Raw genomic sequence first — 20,491 nt, 5'->3', positions numbered from 1 at the left:
GCAACTTGTTTTATTGCACATTCTTCCTGATTTGTTTCCAAGGAGGTTAGACAGCAGCTGCATCTACACCATATATTTATGTTTGCATGCATGTATTTCATAAAGTTTATTTGCTGCTTGATTCTAAAAACAAACAACCACCCTCAAAGGGGTTTTAAAAAAGAATACAACAAAAAAATTATCAGTAAAAACAATTTAAAACATTCAGAAAATTGAAACCAGCAGTGAACTAAAAACACATCAGTATTTCAGATAGAGAAGTAGGCTTGTCTAAACAAGAATGCTTTAAGTAGGTACCAAAAAGAGTGCACTGAAGCTGCCAGCAGGATATCAATGGCAGGGAGTTCCAAAGTGTATGGGCCACCACATTAAAAGATCAGTTTCCTACAGATGCAGAACATCTGTGCCAGTTCCACAGATCAAAGCAGTCCGAGAGGGCCTGTATGGGGTAAGACAATCTCACAGACAAATATGTAGTTTGTTAAGGGTCCTGGGAATTGTAGTGCTATGAGAGGTAAACTACAGTTCTCTAGGTCCTTTGAAGGAGGCCATGTGCTTTAAATGTATGCTGTGCATGTGAGCAATGTTGCTTCAAGCCAGCATTATCCCACACTTTCCAGTGCACTTTCTCATCTCTTATTGTAAAAAAGTCCATTCTTTGGGGGGAGAGTGGGTTTGTTGTGCAAGGCCTCCCAATCGCCTTCGACTGCACAACCAGGATTTGCTGGGATGTGGCTGAATCTCACCAAAAACTAGCAATGGTCTGGGGGTCCTCTCTGCTTTGCTCTCAGTTTGCTTTCTCTCTTGGGTCGAGCCATTTTGTATTGAGGATTGAGAAGTGGGCCCTTCCTTTCCCCTGTTCTAACAGCCACACTCACAGCAACCCATTTGCTCTCAGGGTGACTCAGGAGGGTGCTCCCAGAAAGAGGAAGCGAAAGGCACCACTGCCAGATCTCTCACTGAACTCTTTGCCTTGGCATTTCATTCAACTTCACTTCTGGCTTTCCCCAGGTCCTACCATGGCTTTCATTTTCAGGTCAGGGTCATGGGTTTGAGCCCCTGCATTGCAGGACGTTGAACTAGATGACCCTTTATTCCCTTCTAGCTCTATGATTCTTTGATTCTGTGATTTCATAATCCATCCATTCCTATGTAACGTCTTCCTTGCCCTCTGCCTTCCCCTCTCTGCCTCAGATGTTAATCTTGTGGTTTTAGGCCCCATCTGCACCATACATTTAAAGCAGTATCATACCTGTTTACACAGTCATGACTTCCCCCTCTAAAATCCTGGGCACTGGAGTTATTAAGGGTGCTAAGAGTGGTTAGTTCCTCTTCATAGAGAACTCTGGAGCTTGCAGCTCTGTGAGGGGAACACAGATTTTTGGGCATCACAAAGTTTATTTAAGTCTGCCACCTTTGATTTTTATTTATTTATTGCTCCCCTCCCCCTTTATGTTGCTGTTTGATTAGTCAGCACACACACACACACACACACACACACACACACACCCCTTTTCATTTATTTAGTATGGGACAGACACCCACAGCAGCATAGAAAGCAGTAGGATAGATAAGGAACAACTTCAAAGGGGAAAAGCTATTATTGTAGTCAGTTGGACAGGAAGAAATGACTGGATTGGATGTAGAAGAAAGAAGAGGATGAGTCAAATATGACACATAGGCTGCATGTCTGAATAATTGTATCTCAAGCAGCAAGGAAGACATGCAGAAGGATGGAAAGACACATGGCAGAGCATCTGCTTCCAGGGAAATTGTCTTGTGCCAAGGTTGAAAAACTTGGAATGTGGCCTGCTTGGTTTGCCAATTCTATAGGAAGGCTGCCTTTGACCAGGTTAGAGTATATCTCTGCCTAACGCAGTTACCTACTCTGAAGAAGTGTGCATGCACACGAAAGCTCATGCCAATAATAAACTTAGTTGGTCTCTAAGGTGCTACTGGAAGGAATTTTTAAATTTTGTTTCTACTACTCTGAAAGGCAGCAGCTCCTCAAATGGGAGCTCTCTCTTATCACCTTCTGCTGGAGATTGACCCTGGGAACCTTCTGCATGCAAAGCTATGGTGAGCGATGGTGTTCCCCAAATATCGGAGGACATATGGACTTGCCTAAAAACAAAGGCTGACGGATTTGGTGGATAAGGCAATCAATGGCTGCTAGCCATGGTGGCTGTGTTCTGCTCCACACTGCCAGAGGCAGTCTGCCACTCAGTGCCAGCTGCTGAGAATCACAAGTGGGGAGGGCGCTCTTGTGCCAATAGCCTATTGTGCACAGATGAACTATGGAAGACACTGCATTGTCAACCATTTGGTTTCATTGGCTGATTCCTTGGCTCTGAGAGCCAGTGTGGTGTAGTGGTTAAGAGCGGTAGTCACGTAATCTGGGGAACTGGGTTCGCATCTCTGCTCCTCCACCTGCAGCTGCTGGGTGACCTTGGGCCAGTCACACTTCTGTGAAGTCTCTCAGCCCCACTCACCTCACAGAGTGTTTGTTGTGGGGGAGGAAGGGAAAGGAGAATGTTAGCCGCTTTGAGACTCCTGAAGGGGAGTGAAAGGCGGGATATCAAATCCAAACTCTTCTTCTTCTTCTTCTTCTCTGGTATTAAGAGGGGGAAGAAAGGTTTGTTCATGGCCATTTTCTCCTCATGATGCACAATTGTATCCACTTCTATTATGTCCTTGTTTTTTTGATGAGCTAAAATGCCCCAAATGCTGTAAGCCTTACTCATGGGGAAAAACATAAAGAAGGGACTTGAAGTGTCCACTTGAAGTGTGGGGGGTGCGAGGCACAAGACAGACAGTGTGGGGAAACCAGCCTTGCCCCTCCGAGGAGTGGGGGGGGGGGGAAGCCTGCAGCAGCAGCAGCTCCTCTTTTTAGGTATGCACTTTCTGCTAGGCTGCACCTTCCAGCCTTCTCCTGTGGAAGCTTTAATTAACTCCGTGAAACTGTTTTCTGCTTATGCAGAGTCTTTTCTCAAAGAAGCGCAAAATGCTTTGAAAGGGGATCGTAGGTGTAATAACTTCAGGTTTTCAAAGGGCAGCAATTTCAAGACGCCCTGATCAAATTTCAAAAGCTGAAAAGGTGTATATTGTTGGGGCTCGGTTTTGTTGTTGCTCTTTTTGAAAACCAAGTTGCATTTTCCCAGGAGTCAGCTGGTTTGGATGCTGTTTAATTCATGAATGTTGAAGAGAGACCCTTTTTTGATTGCCTGGGGCCATCTAGTGAGCTGCTTGCAGAACTGGGTGTTCTACCCCTGAGCTTTTGCCATAACCAGATAGTAATATTGACTCAGCTAATTAGGCCACACAATACCTCATTGCACCAGCTCACTTGCCTTATTTATATACTTTGGATATTCAAGCTTTTAGTTCCTTTAAGCCCAGAATTCAAAAGATGGATATTCAAAGGGGAAAAAACCCTCTGCACAGTTGTCTGTGGTTAATGGACAACATATATCTCAAGCAGTGAATGGGCTGGACACATTTTAGAGGACGTGTGCAATGACTGAAGCTACACATTCTGGGGAAGAGTAACCCAGGCCTCTTAAAATGACGTTTCCACAAATACAACACAAGAAACAATTCAGCCTTAACAGAGATAAAAGAGGAGGACTTTGCATTTCTACCTTGTAGAATTCTCTGATGGGATAAAAGTTGTGCTCTCACGTCATAGAATCATAGAGTTGGAAGAGACCACAAGGGCCATCGAGTCCAACCCCCTGCCAAGCAGGAAACACAATCAGAGCACTCCTGACATATGGTTGTCAAGCCTCTGCTTAAAGACCTCCAAAGAAGGAGACTCCACCACACTCCTTGGCAGCAAATTCCACTGTCGAACAGCTCTTACTGTCAGGAAGTTCTTCCTAATGTTTAGGTGGAATCTTCTTTCTTGAAGTTTGGATCCATTGCTCCGTGTCCGCTTCTCTGGAGCAGCAGAAAACAACCTTTCTCCCTCCTCTATGTGACATCCTTTTATATATTGGAACATGGCAATCATATCACCCCTTAACCTCCTCTTCTCCAGGCTAAACATGCCCAGCTCCAAGAAAAAGGTTTCTTACTTGAGTCATACCCTGTTGACACAAGTTGCTACCAAGAACACAAAACACTTGAAGAAGCGTTCATAAGCTGCTGTTCACCGCATCACCCCATTCAAATGAAACAGCTCAGGCGTTATTCCTATGGCAGCAAGAGTTATTCCTATGGCAGCAAGAGACACCACTATCCTGCTAACCTTAGGTGAATCATTCCATCCTTTGTCTGGAGTTCTGTTTGTTAACAATTGGCCAGTACCATCTCCTGACATGGAACATGGTATGTTCTCAATAACAGGCCAGATTTTGACCCACACGCAAATCTAGATTAGACCTTCAGCTATAAAACAAGGGAATCTGTGGTCTTCCAGATGTTGTTAGATTACAACTCCCATAATCCCTGACCATCAGCTATGCTGGCTGGGCCTGATGGGAGCTGGAGTCCAGCAACATTTGGAGGGCCACAGGATCTGTATCCCTGCTTTAAAATTACAGTGTTATCCATTGAAAGGGAGGCCTAAACCGGGGATGGGGAACATGTGGTCCTCAAGATGTTGTTGGACTCCCAACTCCCATCAGCTCCAGCCAGCAAGGTCAATGATCAGGAGTGATGGGAGTTGTGGTTCCCTCAAATATTGTAGGGTCAAAGGTTTCCCACCCTGGTCTAAATTGGAGGGCTATTTCAGGCATCTTGCCAGAGGGTTATTTTCTGTCTTTGCTGATGTTTTTCAACCCTGTCCTTTTTCAAACATAGGGCACAGTAGCCGCCCGAGTGCTTCATCAAAGGCACAAGAGCCTTAAAATGAGTTGGGCGGGTAACATGCTGAAAGAGTGCTTGTGGGCTGACATCTACTTCCCAATAGGCGCACATGAAACATGCCAGGATCTCCCACTGGCTAGGCCTCCATGCGATGGATTTTATGCACAAGTTACGGCTCTGCATGAGGATGTAGAGAGAGACTAGGGCCGCCAGTGGGTAGGAATGGAAGGCACAATCTCACTCCTCAGCCATGTGCAAAAAGGCCGGGGAAAATATTGCCCAAACTAGACCATTCTGTTGTCTACTAGAGGTGTTTTCTACTTGCCACACCATGCTGCTGTAGTCTTTGAAAAACAATATTTTAGGTTTCAGAAGCTTATTGACCCTTTCTGCATGGTGCTATATCCTTCTACAATGCAAGACGCATCACACTTTGCCTTTCCTATCATAAATCATCTGACTTTTATTGGTGAGTCATCTGCTGACTCTTAATAAATACAAGACCGTTTGATTGTATCCTTACTCATCGCCTTCTCAGGATCAAGTGGGCCCCTGGCCTTGAGGGCGATGACAGCAAGTGCAAACCACACCAGTTTCATTTATACATGAAAGGAATCTGCCAAGCAGTCCGGGATGACACAGGCAACAGTCTTGATTATGAAATTTCATCATGGGATTTCAAGTAGATTGGCTTGGAAAGCTTCCTCAGCTTCTCTTGATGTCGAAAAGTACGGCCGGGCTGCTGGGCGAGACCCATGGGAGGCAGATGAGTCTATGAGAAGCAAGGAGAAAATAATTTTAAAAAACCCAAACGTTTGGAAACTGCAAAAAATCAGAAAACAGACGCACATGCAACCAGTTCCACCCCCTGCCATAGCCCAATGAAGGGGGTGTTGCATGTGGGCCTGGAAGAAGTGGAGTCACATCCCAGTTTCTGTCCCCATAAAGGCATGCCATGGTCCATCTTTTCACACCTTAGGTTGAACCATAGCTAATGTTTACCATGGACATGCATTTCTGGACCATTTATCTCCTCCTTCCTAGTGTGTGGAGGAAACAGTTTGGTTTCCAAACCAGAGATCATTAGTGATTTTGCTCTAAGAAATCATGATCAGTAAGTAAGCTAACTTTGGCTTTGGGAGCAAACAAACCAGTATATCTCCTTCAGATTTAATGCTAAGCCAGGGTTCCTTTCCCACCCCTTGCTCCAGAAAGGGTGAGAAGGAACCAACTGACCAAGATTAGTATTTTCACCATTTACTGTTACACTGAAATAAGACCAGAGGTTCAGTTCAGATATTGTGCTGAACCATGGTTTCCACTGACCACCGTTCAGAACCCAAACCATGAAGTGAGCTTCCAAAGGTACAGGCAAACCATAATTTAGAGCTGTGGGTCTGCTTTTGTTTTCTGTTCGCTCCGTGCTCATGTCTCTGAGCCAATGGCCTCTGGAAGCACAACAATGGATGTAATCATGGTTTGTCAATTCAAACATTCTGCCAAATGAGGGTTTGCAATCCAATTTCTGGCTGTGGTCTCTGATTTCCCAGCCGATCTCAAAAATGTGGTTTATCAATTCAGCCTAGGTTCTGAGATCTGGGGAGTAAAATCATGGTAAACACTGTATGGGCAGGGGGAAAACAAATGGATTACTGCCATATTGGACCCCCACTTGCAAAAAGAACTGAATGCTGACAGAAGGAACTGTCTTTGTGACTGTCTGTGGGCTGATAATTAATATCATTTGAAGTCTAAAAATTTGAGAATCGGTGCTACATGGTAATTAAATATCAAGCCAACATCCTGATTCTCCAAGCAACTTGTGTTACTAAAAGACATCATTTTAATGACTCTTGCAGATGTGGGAGACATCTTTGAAGATATACTCCTGATTCAATCTGACTCATGTGCTAAGCAGTAATTGTAGGATTGTTCCTGGAGAAGCAAATGGGATGATTCAGTAGCTTCTGTCTAGAACATGTGGAATTCTATGGAGTAATGGGGCCAAGATATTCACATCAGGTGGATTTCTACTTACAGGCCTTGGATATGGGATGTGATAGTGAAGTCCTATTTCTATCCTCGCTGTGCATTCGTCTATACATTGTTTAATCAGCTTCGGATCTGTTAACTTCTCAAACAACATAAGACAAAACAGAAATCAAAATAGAAAGCTGTGAATCCATGTAGAAATTAGCCATCTCAAAAATCACCTTGCAGGGTTCCCCCCTCCCTCTCCCACTAGCCCAGGCAAGGACATTCTATTGATTCTATTTATTAAAAAATAGAATCTGAGGTTGAGGCTGAGGTTGGTGGGCAATGCCCCATTCACCTTAACAGACCAGCCTCTACTGGGCCAAGTATCAAGGCAGAGGCGGTTTTAGACTAGCAGGACTGCTGCGGTAGCACTGGGCGTCGGCCTGCAGGGGGTGCCGAAACAATGCTGCAGAACGGATCAGGAGAGGTTGGGGTGCCAAATTTTAGCATCGTTCAACGTCCGCTGCTGATCAAGGCCACACAGCACACTCGGAAGGAAATTTGTGCCATTGAAATCAATGGGATCAAAGAGCGTTCTTAAATGTGAGGTACCCATATCTCTTCTCTGGATTGGGTTCTGAGCAGCCCTTTGATTGATTCCAAATTTAACTCAGAGCAGCTCTTTGTTCTCCCACAGAGTGTCTAATTTGAGCTCTTTTCACGCCTACCCGTTTGGACTGTGCTGTCTTTTAATTAAATTGTAGGTCTACTTTTGATAAAAATATATATCGCTCACAGTTCAGGAAAGCAAAGCCATGGGGTTTTTTGTCTCCCAAACATTCCAAAGGAGGAATTCTTAAAACAGAACTCGCATGCTTTACATTTGAGCCTTCGCCTGGTAGTCATAGTCGAACAGGAATTCCATGCAAGTGAATGAGCAGGCTGGCAAAGGAAGAATGGGTCACTACAGTCCACCTCTTGCTATGCTATGCACAGAGCTGGTGTGGGGTAACTTTGGCCTTCCAGACATTGCTGAACATGGCTGAATCGGCCGTGCTTGCTGGGGCTGATCAGAGTTGTAGCAGCAGCTGAAGAAAGGAAAGCCTCTTCCTCCACAGATGGAAATCCAAGAGGCTGGTTGGAGCAGGGATGGAACCCCCGTTTAGCCAGCCTGCCTGGCAGAAGGCATTTTTTGTAACTAGCCTGCTAAGAGGCTCCCTGTCTGGACTAGCCTCTCCCACCTCTACAGCCAACACAGGCTACTAAACTCTTAGGGGGCTAAAAACCACAGGCTTTTGTCTTTGTGCAGCAATAAAACTGCTAGCAGGTTTGCAAAGAAAAGCAGGGTCTGGTCTGGTTTCAAACTGGATGAGATTTCAAATTGACAGGGTTTCAAATTGGATGGAGGACAGTGCTGAGATTTCCTGCATTGCGGGGGGTTGGACTAGATGTCCCTCGGGGTCCCTTACAACTCTACGATTCGACACAGTTGTATCAGATTACAGCCCATTACGGTGGTATTTCACCACACTGATCTTCAGCTAGTCCTTCAGGACCTACAACTGGGTTGTGCCCTGTGCTAAGGCCATTTAACCAGGAACTGCTCTGTGGGAAGGATCCCGATTGCTTTTCAAATGCTGGTATTGTTGTGGGTGGGTATGTGGTTTTTGTTGCTGTTGTTTAAAAACAACAACAGGTCAGAGTTTTTTTGTACGCCACCTCAGTAGGATTTACATCTGGATGGAAGGAAGAGAGGGATGTCTGAGCCGGTGCAGAAACTAGCTTATTCTACAAAGGTGAGATGCACATTTGTTACTCAGCCATAGCTGTCAATGTTTCCCTTTTTTTAAGGGAAATTCCCTTATTCCGAATAGGATTCCTCGCAAGAAAAGGGAAAAGTTGGCAGCTATGTACTCTGCCCCCTTCTGCATATGGCCCCACCCACCAGCAGCATGTGGCCCCTGGGAGGCTGCCCAGAAGGAAATGTGGCCCTTGGGCTGAAAAAGTTACCCTACCCCGACCTATGATTTGCTCATTGGCAGACGTACATTTGGGGCCCCCTGAAGCTTGAACTGTCATGGGAGCCCCTTCACCAGTGATAACAAGGTCTGGGTAACCACTGCTATCTTAACAGATCACAGATCACCACACCTTTACAACATCTGTGCTGCTGACTTTGGGATTGCTTTGGGATTGCAACTCAAATTGGGTCTAATAGACCCCAAATTTTTTACTACAGTTGCTTCTGCATCCCCTCCAAGATTAGGGACCCTGAAGCTTAAGCTTCATTAGTTTCATAATAGATCCTGGATTTGTTTCTTCCATGGGGAAACCCGATGATGATCACAGTCTGGTCTAAAAAGAAGCAACCGTCTGCATACAAAGAACATTTGCCCTGTCAGCTGGGACAGAGCGGGAAGAAGCCAGTCCTCCTGCCATCTTCGATGCCAACTCAAAACCCATAAATATTCAGCAAGACAAACACTCACATTTTTATTCTTTAGGAATAACGTTTTTGCTTCATTTATAATGTACTGTTTTTCTTTGATGGTCTCTTCCATCTGGCCGGATGCCGATTGCCATTTTCTGGCAATGCGAAATATCTTGCGATAAAGGCCAAGAACTTCTTGACGGGTGACGGGCGTCATCTAGAGAAACAGGGAACAGACCCACCAACATTTATGCTTGTGGGGGTGGGAGGAGGCCTCCAAACAGATGGGACGTTTTCACATACTCCTTAATTAGTTTTCAAATATTTTAATGGCTCTTAGCTGAGCACAAAGAACCAGAAAAGACAGAAAACTACTATCATCTGCCAATGACAGAGAACATTTACTTTCCGTGTACCAACTTGGGGGAAGGAGGTGGGAATCCCAGACCCTCCAAGTGTCCCTATTTTCCAGCAACAGTCCCGGATTTACAGACGCCGCCACGGTTTCTGATTTGACACCGGAATGTCCTGTTTTTCCTTAGGACGTCTCTATTTTCAGTAAAGAAATGTTGGGAAGCTATGGAATTATCAGATCCCTGAGCCATCTGAAGGCAGCCCTGTATAGGGAAGTTTTTCTTAATGTTTAATGTTTTATTACGTTTTTATATATGTTGGAAGCTGCCCAGAGTGGCTGGGACAACCCAGTCAGATGGGTAGGGTATAAATAGTAAAATTAGGACGTCCATATTTTTGTCGGAGAAATGTTTGAGGGTATGTCAAAGGGCATGTTGGATCCAAGCCAGCGATCCATTTAAAACACGAACACATTTGACTCAAGGACGATGAATGCAGATCCAACCTAGGTCTCAGAACAGAAGCTTGTCTGTTGTTCAGGGTTTCTGGTCTTTTAATGCCGGAGGTTTCTGTGAACTCAAGACTAAGTTTTCGTTGTCTGTGAATCCAGACAGCGATTCTCAACAAGATGGGCACAATACTCCCTTTCTTAACTGTTCTCAGCAAAGGCGACCTATTATCATTTCTCAAGGAACAGATGGCAAATGTTTAACTAGGCTTTGGGAGACTGAAGGAAAATGGTGGTCTTTCAGAACGGCTCAGAAACCGGCCAAGCCAGATTGCCTGTCCCACAACAGGGGATTAGGGGACTGGATTTGGCTGGTGCAGTTATTGGGCAAACCAGATTTAAACCTCTCCTCCAATGAAGGGACCACAGCATCACCGTGAATACGACGTTTTCTGTTTTGGAGCTGGACTGGGCACTTGGCCACTGTTCAGCACTCTGGAACAAGGATGGGTAACTTTTGGCCCTCCAGATATTGCTGAACTGCAACTCCCATCAGCCCCAGTAAGCATGGCCAGTGGCCAGGGATGATGCAAGTTGTAGCAACATCTGGGGAACCTGTGGCCCTCCACATGATGTTGAGTTACCACTCTCGCCCTCCCTGTCCACTGGCCAAAATTGTTGGGGCTAATGGCAGTTGGAGTCCAACAACCTTTGAATCATATAAACATAGAATTGTAGAGTTGGAAGAGACCCCAAGCGCCATCTAGTCCAACCTCCTGCAATGCAGGAATCTCAGCTAAAGCATCCATGGCATATGGCCAGCCAACCTCCAAGGAAGGAGAGTCCACAACCTTCCAAGGGAGACCGTTCCACTGCTGAGCAGCTCTTACTCTCAGAAAGTTCTTCCTTATGTTTAGTCGGAATCTCCTTTCTTGTAACTTGAATCCACTGGTTTGAATCCTACCTTACAGAGCAGGAGGAAACAAGCTTGCTTCATCTTCCATGGGACAGCCCTTGAGATATCTGAAGATGGCTATCAGATCTCCTCTCTGTCTCCTCATTCCAGGCTCAACATAGCCAGCTCCTTCATTTGGAGAGCCACAGGGCCCCCATCCCTGCTGCACAAAAATCCTCAGCAATGCTCAGGTGTGCAGACCTTTGGTCCTCCAGATCTTGTTGAACTATAACTCCCATGATCCCTGGCCTTGAGCCATGCTTGATGGCTGATGGCATTTGGAGTTCAGGAAAATCTGGAAGGCTGACAGTTCCCCACAACTGTACACTAAAGGCACAGCAGCTTCCTAATTTGAGCTCAGAAAGCTTCAGAAAGGAAACCCATTTCTAAGACCCCTCTGGGGGTAGGAGGTCTCGCGCTGTCTGCCTCTCAATACCACTCATCCATGTGTGCACAGGAACACAGGAGGCTGGCTTATACTGAATCAGACTCATTGGCTCATCTAGTTTAGCACTGTTCTCACCAAGTGCAGGCCAGATCTGGAGAACCTTTGGTTTTTCGTCCAGCCCCATATGGAGATGTTGGGGGTTGAATCTGGGACCTTCTGGATACAAAGCAACTGTTCTACCTTCCTGCGGAGGAATCACATCAGCAGGGGACGTTCTGGCCTTTGTTCTCGGCGCCTGCTTAACGCCACTCTCGGGCGCCTTTCCAAGAACGGCCGGTGTCGGGAGTCCCCATTTCGCTGTCTTAAGAGCTAAATTATAACACTTAGCTGAAGTGATGGCCCACAATTGCTCTGCAGCTGGGAGCGGTGACAGATCATCATTCACGGCTCCGCACATTTAAGCTGCAGCAACAACAGAAAAGTCAGTGGGTCAAATTCAACCCTGGGGTAAAACACGAGCGAAGAAAGCCAACAGGCCTGCCGCTGTGGTGGACATTCAGCAGATTTCCTAGTAGGAAGAATGAACAGCTGGCATGCTTCGCCCCCCATGACATTGAAGAGAAGGGGAACGAAGGAGGATTCTTTGCTTGGCTGAGAAGATCACCTTCTTTCCAGTGCACAGTTACGCATTAAACTATCAAGTCGTTTGGCATGAACAGGATTCATTTCCCCCCCTGCGACAACAGCTCATCTGGTTTAACGATGCCAGGAGCAGGTGGGCATTTCAAACGCCCCCCTCTTTGTGCAAGATACTCGGGCAAGCTTCTGTTTCAACTAGTGCGCTGGGATTTGAGCAAAAGGGGAACGGGATTAGGGCTGCAGCTGCTGAAGAGGTTGCAAGCCGGTTAGCAAGGCACTGCTCTGATCTTTTGTTTGAAGTTGGGTATTTTAGGAAGCTGCCTTAAACTGAGTCTTGGTTCTACCTAGCTCAGCAGTGTTGGCGCAGACTGGCAGCGGCATTCCAAGGTTACAGAGAGGGTTCTCTCCCAGCCCTACTGGGTGATGCTGAGAACTGAACCTGGGATCTTCGATACGCAGAGAAGATCCTCTACCACTGGGTTGCAGCCCTTCTTGTCATGTGGGGTTGATGCCTGGAGGACCACATTTGCCTCACGGGCCTGAGGCTCCCCATCTCTGGTTTATGGCTTACTATTAGATGCGAATGCAGCCAATATCTAAAGGTCCCTGATTCGTTCCTGTGCATTGGCAGCTGTGATTCTGAAACTCAATGTGGTGGTGAATGTATTATGCTATGGCTGGAGAACCTGGGTTCAAGTCCTCACTTGGGGAGTCTTTTTTCCTCCCTGAACAGTAGAGAGGGGGTGGTTTTCAATAAACAAAATAGCCAATCTTTTAGAAACGGTCTGGTTAGCCATAGTCAGAAGCTGGATACTGAACTAGACGGACCCATCGTTAAAAAATAAATATAAAAAGCAGCAATTCTTAGCACTGGGCGGTTCAGAGGAGCGAGAGATGGACCTGCTCAGGAGCCGCCAATGATCTTGCAAGGACTTCTACCTGCCCTTCACTGCATTTCCTAGTTTCAGAAGGAAAACACTGACTCAAGCTCTTTTCTAGAGAAATCCTTTCATTGCTTCGAATACATCCAAGATCTGCTCTGTCAGGAAAAAATGCACACGGATGACCTGAAACCAAAGGCAATTTGGATAGTAACGTTACCAACCATGGGGTGGAATTGAGAGAGAGAAGGATCATAGGCACATTTCCTTGTTTTTTTCAAACGTTATTCTCTCTCCTATTTGGTGACATAATTAAAAAAAGAAAGTTTAGAACTCCTCAGCCTCTTATACTTTGCACTTGTGGTGTCGCCTTACCCACTCGGTATGCCCACTCGGCCGCTTCGATCTGCGGAATTGGCACTGCTAGAGGTGCCACATAATATTTGTTCCACACTCATAAGAAATGAAACTTTTACTGTGGCAGCTCCTATATTTGGGAATTCCTTGCCTGTTAACATCAAGCAAATGCCTTTGCTGGACTCTTCTCAGTGCCGCCTTAAAACATCTTTGTTTAGGCAAGCTTATCGACATACAGAAATCGATGTTTTTACCCTTTTTTTTTAGCTTGCAGCTGCTTTTGAATGTCTTTGATACCCACTTTTAATTGTATTTAATGATAATTTTAGTATTTTGTTCTGTATGTAAACTGCTTTGAGGTTCTACTGCAATCAATTATATAAATTTTGTTATATAAAATAAAAAGAATGTTCTGATGAAGACTAATGGGACAAGATTTGCCTTATTCCATTTTTAAAAATGCAATCAGACAACTGTTTCCCACCTCCTAGGAAATTCCCCCAAAACATCAATACATGTAGAATTCGGTCAGCGTTGTAGCCCAGCAATTTAATTTCACCTTATAAGTCTCAGCAGCATGTATAAAGTCTTTTCCTGGAACTCTTCTTTTATTTATTTTTTCTTTCGCACGACAAATGACATTCTCAGCTATCTCTGCACTCATTATAAGAATGAGGCATCCAAAAATATACAACCCAAATCCGGAGCAAAATAACGGATTTGCACTTCTTATTCATTTTTGGCCTTTTGGCAAAGGTGACTAAGCACTCAGAAAATAATAGAAATTATCAAGTACTGGGCCAAGGCCAAAATAAAACAATGGATCTAAATATTAATGAAACTAATTATTCCCCACAAATTACGCTTGCCCATGATATGACCAGTTCCTTCCTACCTCCCATTGCTGTGGGAAAATGATTGCTTGTACATGAGAGCATGAGCAAAGTTCTTATTGTTACAGGGTGATCTCATAGCTAGAAGCATCCTTGGAGCATGAATAGCGCGTGAACAGCTCGTGCTGTCCCATATGATTGGCTAACGTAGCATGGCCTGATCGCTCGCATGGTCTAGTACCAAGGTCTTTATCTGCTGGCTAGAACAAATTGCTTGACTTGTATTTTTTGTATCCTTACTTGGCTTGTATCTTTCTGATTTTCACACAATAAAAGCTGTGCTGCATTAGCCCGAGGAGCTGCCATAGCCCTAGGAGCAGCCATATTTCGGAACCTATCTTGGTGTGAGACTGATTTTTCCCTGGATGCCGAGCTGTAACTCGACATTTGGTGCCCCGTGTGACTGCCTTCGGACTTCACGTTGTTTTTCAGCACTCACCAACACGTCGTTCATCCACGTAGTGGATCCCTGGTGAGTGCTCCCGTGTGACTGCCTGTTTTTCATTATTCAGCACTCACCAACACGTCGTTCATCCACGTAGTGGATCCCTGGTGAGTGCTCCCGTGTGATTTCTTTCGGATTTCATGCTGTTTTACAACGTTCAGCTCTCACCTCGCCCCACAAGGGCTGCAGACACGTCGTTCATCCACGTAGTGGATCCCTGGTGAGAGCTCCCGTGTGAATGTGATTCTGGACTACGTTACGGACTTATCAGCACTTATCTCCGCCCGGACAGGGCAAAAAGGCGCCTCCCTCATCCTCCTAAGGATCCCTCGGTAAGTGCTCCCTGCTCTTTTTGCAACTTTGCAATCATGGGAAAATCTCTCTCTGCACCACAGAAAAATTTTTATAAAGACCTTAAATTCCTTTTGGCCAGTAACAACCTTGCTGTTCGGAAAGCTGACCTTAAGTCCCTTATAATAGCCCTGGACACTCACTGCCCGTGGTTTCCCCAGGACGGAAATTGGCAGTTAGATGATTGGAAAAAAATTGGACACTTCTTTCAAAATCATCCACAAATTGATGTCAAGGTTTTGCATGCCTGGAGTAACGTCTACAAAGCTATGTCGTGCTTAACTCCTTCAAACATTCTTCTGGCTGCTGCGACAGCTTCTTCGCCCGCCCTCCAGGCTCCTGTTTTGCCTGCCTCAAACCTACCTCCTAAAAAACCGCCGGACATTTTCCCTTCGGCTTCTCCTGTCCTCCCTCCCCTGCATTCTCCGCATTCTTCACTTCCTGCACCTCCCGTTACTACTCCTCTCCAAGAATCTTCGCATTCAGCACCCCCCACCCTTCCAACTCCTACGCCCAAGGCCTCTGGCACCGCTAATACTACTCCTCTCCAAGAATCTCTCCGTGCCGCTGCCCCATTGTTGGGTTTTGACTGTACAACTCCTAATCTCTTCCCTGTGCTTGCTCCTGCCGCGCCAGGGGGAGGCCCAGCCCGGCACGAACAGTTTGATTTGAGATTCATAAAGGAACTGCATTCCTCTGTCAAGGACAATGGTTTACAATCTCCTTACACCCTGGGCTTGTTTGGCACTATTTTTCAACAAAATTTGATACCAGAGGATGTTAAGCTGTTGGCCCGCACTGTAATGCAGCCTCATCAAATGATTTTGTTTATACAAGCTTGGCACTGGGCCTGCCAACGTCGTGTTGATGGGATTCGGAATAATCTTAATAATGCTGCATTGGCTAATCATCAGGCTGCTTTGGCCGCTGCCGCTGCTGGTGCCGCCCCACCCCCAGCCCCCGTCATGTTAACCCAAGCTGATGTCCTCGATGGGTTAACGGGAGGAGGCAATTTTCTTACTGCTGCCCAACAGCTAACTCTCCAACCTCAGTATTGGGAGGCCACTACATCTGCTGCCCAAGACACTTTGGCCTCTGTCCCTGATGACAAGAATGAGCGAAGTGGCCTATTGGGAAGCATCAGACAGGGCCCTGCAAAGCCCTATGGACAATTTGTTGATCGCTTGTACAATACCTTCAAGCGGCAAGTTCAGGACCTGGCAGCACAAGAACTGACTGTACGCCAGCTTGCAAATGAGGACTGTAAGCAAGCGCTGCGCCTTCTAATGACAACATCAAGTATAGCCATTGCTGATATCCTTAAAGCCTGCCAGTCAGTGGGCACTGCTAGCCACGGCCTGCTAGCCACGGCTTGGTCCTCCGCCGTGTCCCAAATTCCTGCAAAGGCTACAACCTGTTGGATTGACAGTGGCTAAAGAAAAAATCCAGCGGACCTTACCTATTACGTACCTGGGACACAAGCTGACAGCATCTGCAGCCTTTCCAGTTACGCCTCAACTACAGTTCCCTGATCATGTTAAACTGGTGGATTTACAACAAATTCTTGGACAGCTGAATCGGATAAAGAGTTATTTGGACTTGCCCACCTCTACTTTGTCTCCACTATTTTCTGCCCTTAAAGGACATAAGGATCCAGCAGACAAGATCACAGTCTCCTCTGCAATGGATAAAGTCACCTTCCACAGCTGTTCCAGTGTTTCCTGGCACGTTGAAAGGCCATCTTCATCCCTACTGCATTGGCCCCCCTTTTCCCTGGGAAGCCACTTCAACCACCAAACATCATTACAGTTTTGCTGCCTCTTGTTTGGGAAGTGAGCCTGGCTTTGAAGGATGCCCTCGCTGGATTGGCATCACTTGGATTTTACCCCCCTAGATCTCTTCCTTTTTTCTCCTCCCTCAGGAGTCCTGCCTTATGATGTGTTCCCCTGAGCATGTACAGAGGGCTGTCTTGGAACTATTGTGGACTCTTGGCAAGGGAGGGGGTGAGGGAATTTCAGTGTGTTCCAGTTGTTTCATTTTTGTGCTTTGGCATGGTTCCCGGACAGAGAGCGGGTTGCAATGTGGTTCTTTAACATGGCCTGAGAAGACAATGGGCTCTATTCTCGACCTTGTTGCAATCTTTTTAGTTACAGCAAGTGGAATATGCTTGAAGCGAAAAGAATATGCTTCGCTAGTGCTTTTTAGCTGCTGAGAAAAATGATTTTAAAAAGCTTCTCAAAGCTTTCAGCCTTTTTTTGGTGATGGTATTCTAGCATTCCTGTAAATGCTTCATATAAGATTAGCAATAATATGAAGGACAATCGTATAAGTTTATCGCCTGTGTTTTGTTGCTTGCAGAAATAGCTCCTTATTGTTTTCGTTTTAATCATAATAGCAAAAAATTTTTAGGTCATTATCCATATTGTAATTGGACATATGAGTACATTAATGGATCTTCTTATTTTTTTTAATATTACCACTGTGAGTGATAAGCCTACAAAGAAATAACCTCTGCCTTTTCTGGTACCTGCACGTTAGGAATAGTAGTACCCTTGGTGTATAAAATAGATAAGCTCCCAGCGGTCCGTTTGCGCAACAGAAGGGAAGTACAATCACCTATTTCTCAATATACAGGGACAACTATTTCTAGGTCTCTTCTGCCTTCTTTAGGTGCAGCCATGAATTACCGTGATTTGCATAAATTGGCAAACTGGACAGAAAATTTGTTCAATTCCACCATTTTGGCTTTAAAAATGATTAACAAAGAAATATCAGAAATAAGAAATGTAGTTCTTCAACATCATTATGCTTTAGATGTAATCCTTGCCTCTAAAGGTGGAATTTGTGCCTTAATTCATTCTCATTGCTGTATGTATATAACCGATCAATCGACCAATATCTCTGCTACTATTGATTATATGGAACAAATGATAGCTCATAATCCTTTAAAATCCACCTGAAGGTTTTGATCCATGGGAGTGGTTGTTTTCTTGGTTGCCTAATGGATTATGGTTAAGAAAAACATTATTGATTGTAATTGCATGTATTGTTGGCTTCATTATGGTGTGTTGTTGCATTCAATGCATACCCTCTTTGATTTCCCAATGCACTGCATGGTGGTACCGACTACGGCCCACCACAGGGGTTACAAGAGGAATTTATGTTGCAAAGTGTAGACGCTTAGGCAATGAAGTGTACGATTTGGACTAATGGTCCCTCTTTTCCTCTAATAATATAAATAAGAAAAGGGGACATGTGGGAAAATGATTGCTTGTACATGAGAGCATGAGCAAAGTTCTTATTGTTACAGGGTGATCTCATAGCTAGAAGCATCCTTGGAGCATGAATAGCGCGTGAACAGCTCGTGCTGTCCCATATGATTGGCTAACGTAGCATGGCCTGATCGCTCGCATGGTCTAGTACCAAGGTCTTTATCTGCTGGCTAGAACAAATTGCTTGACTTGTATTTTTTGTATCCTTACTTGGCTTGTATCTTTCTGATTTTCACACAATAAAAGCTGTGCTGCATTAGCCCGAGGAGCTGCCATAGCCCTAGGAGCAGCCATATTTCGGAACCTATCTTGGTGTGAGACTGATTTTTCCCTGGATGCCGAGCTGTAACTCGACACATTGCTTTGACTCAGATCAACTAAACCCATTCAGGAGACACGCCAGTAATGCTGAGGGTTTCTGGGTTGCAGTTGGAAAGCCACATACACACATAAAGTGCTGCTCTTGCTCCTCTCCTTATTTCAGTTTCGCTTATTGCTTTCAAGGGTAGGCTCACATTTTAAAACAAAGGCTTCCCTTACGTTTGTGGGTTCCTGGGTTTCTTTTGCAGGCTTCAGCTTTGCTCAGTTGTCACTGATGTTTTAACTGCTGGCTTGAATATAATTTGGTTTAACTTTCCCATCAGCTAACACCATCGGTGGGGCAACTGTGGCTCTACAGATGTTGGAATCCAACTCAAAAGAGTCCCAGCCAGCATGCCCAATGGTTGGGGGTGAAAGCTGTTGGCTCCCAGCAACAGCTGGAGACTCCAAAGTTTCCCCATTCGTGGCTAACGCCCTATCTACCTATGACTTATGGGTGGTGGTGTTGAACACGAGATGGTGTCATGGGGCAACAGAAACTAACCCGGCATCCATTCAAAATGGCTACTCCCAAAGCATTCCGGGAAGTGTAGTTTGCAAAGGGTGCTGACCTCACAGAGGTGCAATCCCCATCACTTTTAACAAACTACATTTCGCATGACTGGGGAAAAGCTGTAACTGTTATAAGTGGTGTAACTGTGCTTTACATATATAGTGTAGACTTCACCTGCATGTTACATGGAAAGCCTGAGTTTCAGGGTACAGTGGCAGGGTGGAGCAGAGCCCTTACCTTTTCTGATGGGAACTCCAATGGCATATCAATCATATTAAATAATAAATAAAAATTAGAATACAGAAATGCATTCATAGCTGTCAACTTTCAGATTTGAAAATAAGGGATCAGCAGCCTCACCTGTCCCGGGGACAGTCTACGGGATATCTAACAATCCGGGATAGCGGTGGGAAGCATTGGCACTGGAATAAGGGAATTTCCCACAAAAAGGGTAACGTTGACAGCTATGAATGCAATGCAAATCTGCATCTTTTCAGGAATGGTGGTGGACAATGTGCTAGGGGTTCACCCTAGGGGACTATACTCCCAATGGACTGACACGGTCTCAAGCAGCGTCCTATCAACTCCCAATCACAACTAAGCTCCATCAGGCTCCGCCCCATGGTTTTCAAGGCCCCGCCTTTGAGCTTCTGCAAGCCCCACCCCCTGAAAATGAGGTTGTCATGGGAGCTTCAGCAGGCGAGCAATGGCACAGCGCTGGGAGGAGATGGCAGTTGGTGTGATTGACTGCCAAGAGACCCAACTGAGGCGTCAAGGCGTTATAAAGGGGTGCATTTAGGGGGTCAGGTTCTTCCTCTCTTGGTTGACATTGGCGACGCCATTTTGGCGCCAGGCCAAGGCGCTTTGGCGCCCCCTAGAGGAGAGGGCAGGAACAACTCAAGCGCTCTAGGGAGCCCGAGAAACCATCTGGGCTGTACCAACATACGAAGGGGGCGGGGGTGGCGAGTGCGGAAGGCCACACCCACAACCAACACCTCATTTCAAAACGCTTCCCTTGACCTCCCCCGTGACACGCCCACCCCCCGTGAGCACTCCAACCTTCCCTTACCTGAGGAAGGCAACGCCCTTCTCTTCCCCACCGTCCCGCCTAGCATAGTTTCACCCGACGCCGCTTTCCTCCCTTACTTACCTCAGAAGCAGGAGGAGGACGACGGGGGGGGGGAGGAGCAGGGGAGTCTAGCGCCCCCTCTTGCCCTCACGGCGTGCGGCGTCAGGCACGTCGGCGCGGGCGCCGCCCTGCGTCAGCGCGTCGCCAGCTGACTCCCAAACGGACACCGCCCCCCGGAAGTGATGCAGGGGAGGCTGAGCCCGAGTGGGAGCCCTGGCCGCTGTAAGGAGCTGGTGCGGAGGGGTGAGTGAATTGGGCTGTCTCTCTTCCCGTCCGTTTCGGGATGGG

At 46.0% G+C, this 20,491-nt stretch overlaps 2 protein-coding genes across 2 annotated transcripts in view; one reads left to right on the top strand and one right to left on the bottom strand.

Annotated features, from left to right (window-relative positions):
* Positions 1 to 5,247: 5,247 nt before the first annotated feature.
* On the bottom strand, positions 5,248 to 20,335 carry LYRM1 (LYR motif containing 1). The gene is made up of 4 exons (XM_081169802.1): positions 20,225 to 20,335; positions 9,276 to 9,434; positions 6,848 to 6,940; positions 5,248 to 5,581 (listed from the first exon to the last, which is right to left on the bottom strand). Exons 2-4 carry the CDS (start codon positions 9,432 to 9,434, stop codon positions 5,465 to 5,467), a joined length of 369 nt encoding a protein of 122 aa, XP_081025928.1. The 5' UTR covers positions 20,225 to 20,335; the 3' UTR covers positions 5,248 to 5,464.
* DCUN1D3 (defective in cullin neddylation 1 domain containing 3) overlaps positions 20,330 to 20,491 on the top strand; it is a 36,984-nt gene continuing 36,822 nt past the window's right edge. Inside the window, exon 1 of the mRNA XM_081169719.1 lies at positions 20,330 to 20,446. The gene's annotated coding sequence lies outside the window, so the exon portion shown is untranslated. The remainder of the gene's footprint in view (positions 20,447 to 20,491) is intronic.

The sequence above is a fragment of the Podarcis bocagei genome (genome assembly GCF_964188305.1).
Source record: "Podarcis bocagei genome assembly, chromosome: 14".
Taxonomy (NCBI): domain Eukaryota; kingdom Metazoa; phylum Chordata; class Lepidosauria; order Squamata; family Lacertidae; genus Podarcis; species Podarcis bocagei.
Note: the sequence above shows the minus strand (reverse complement) of the source record. Positions and strands in the feature narration are given on the sequence as shown.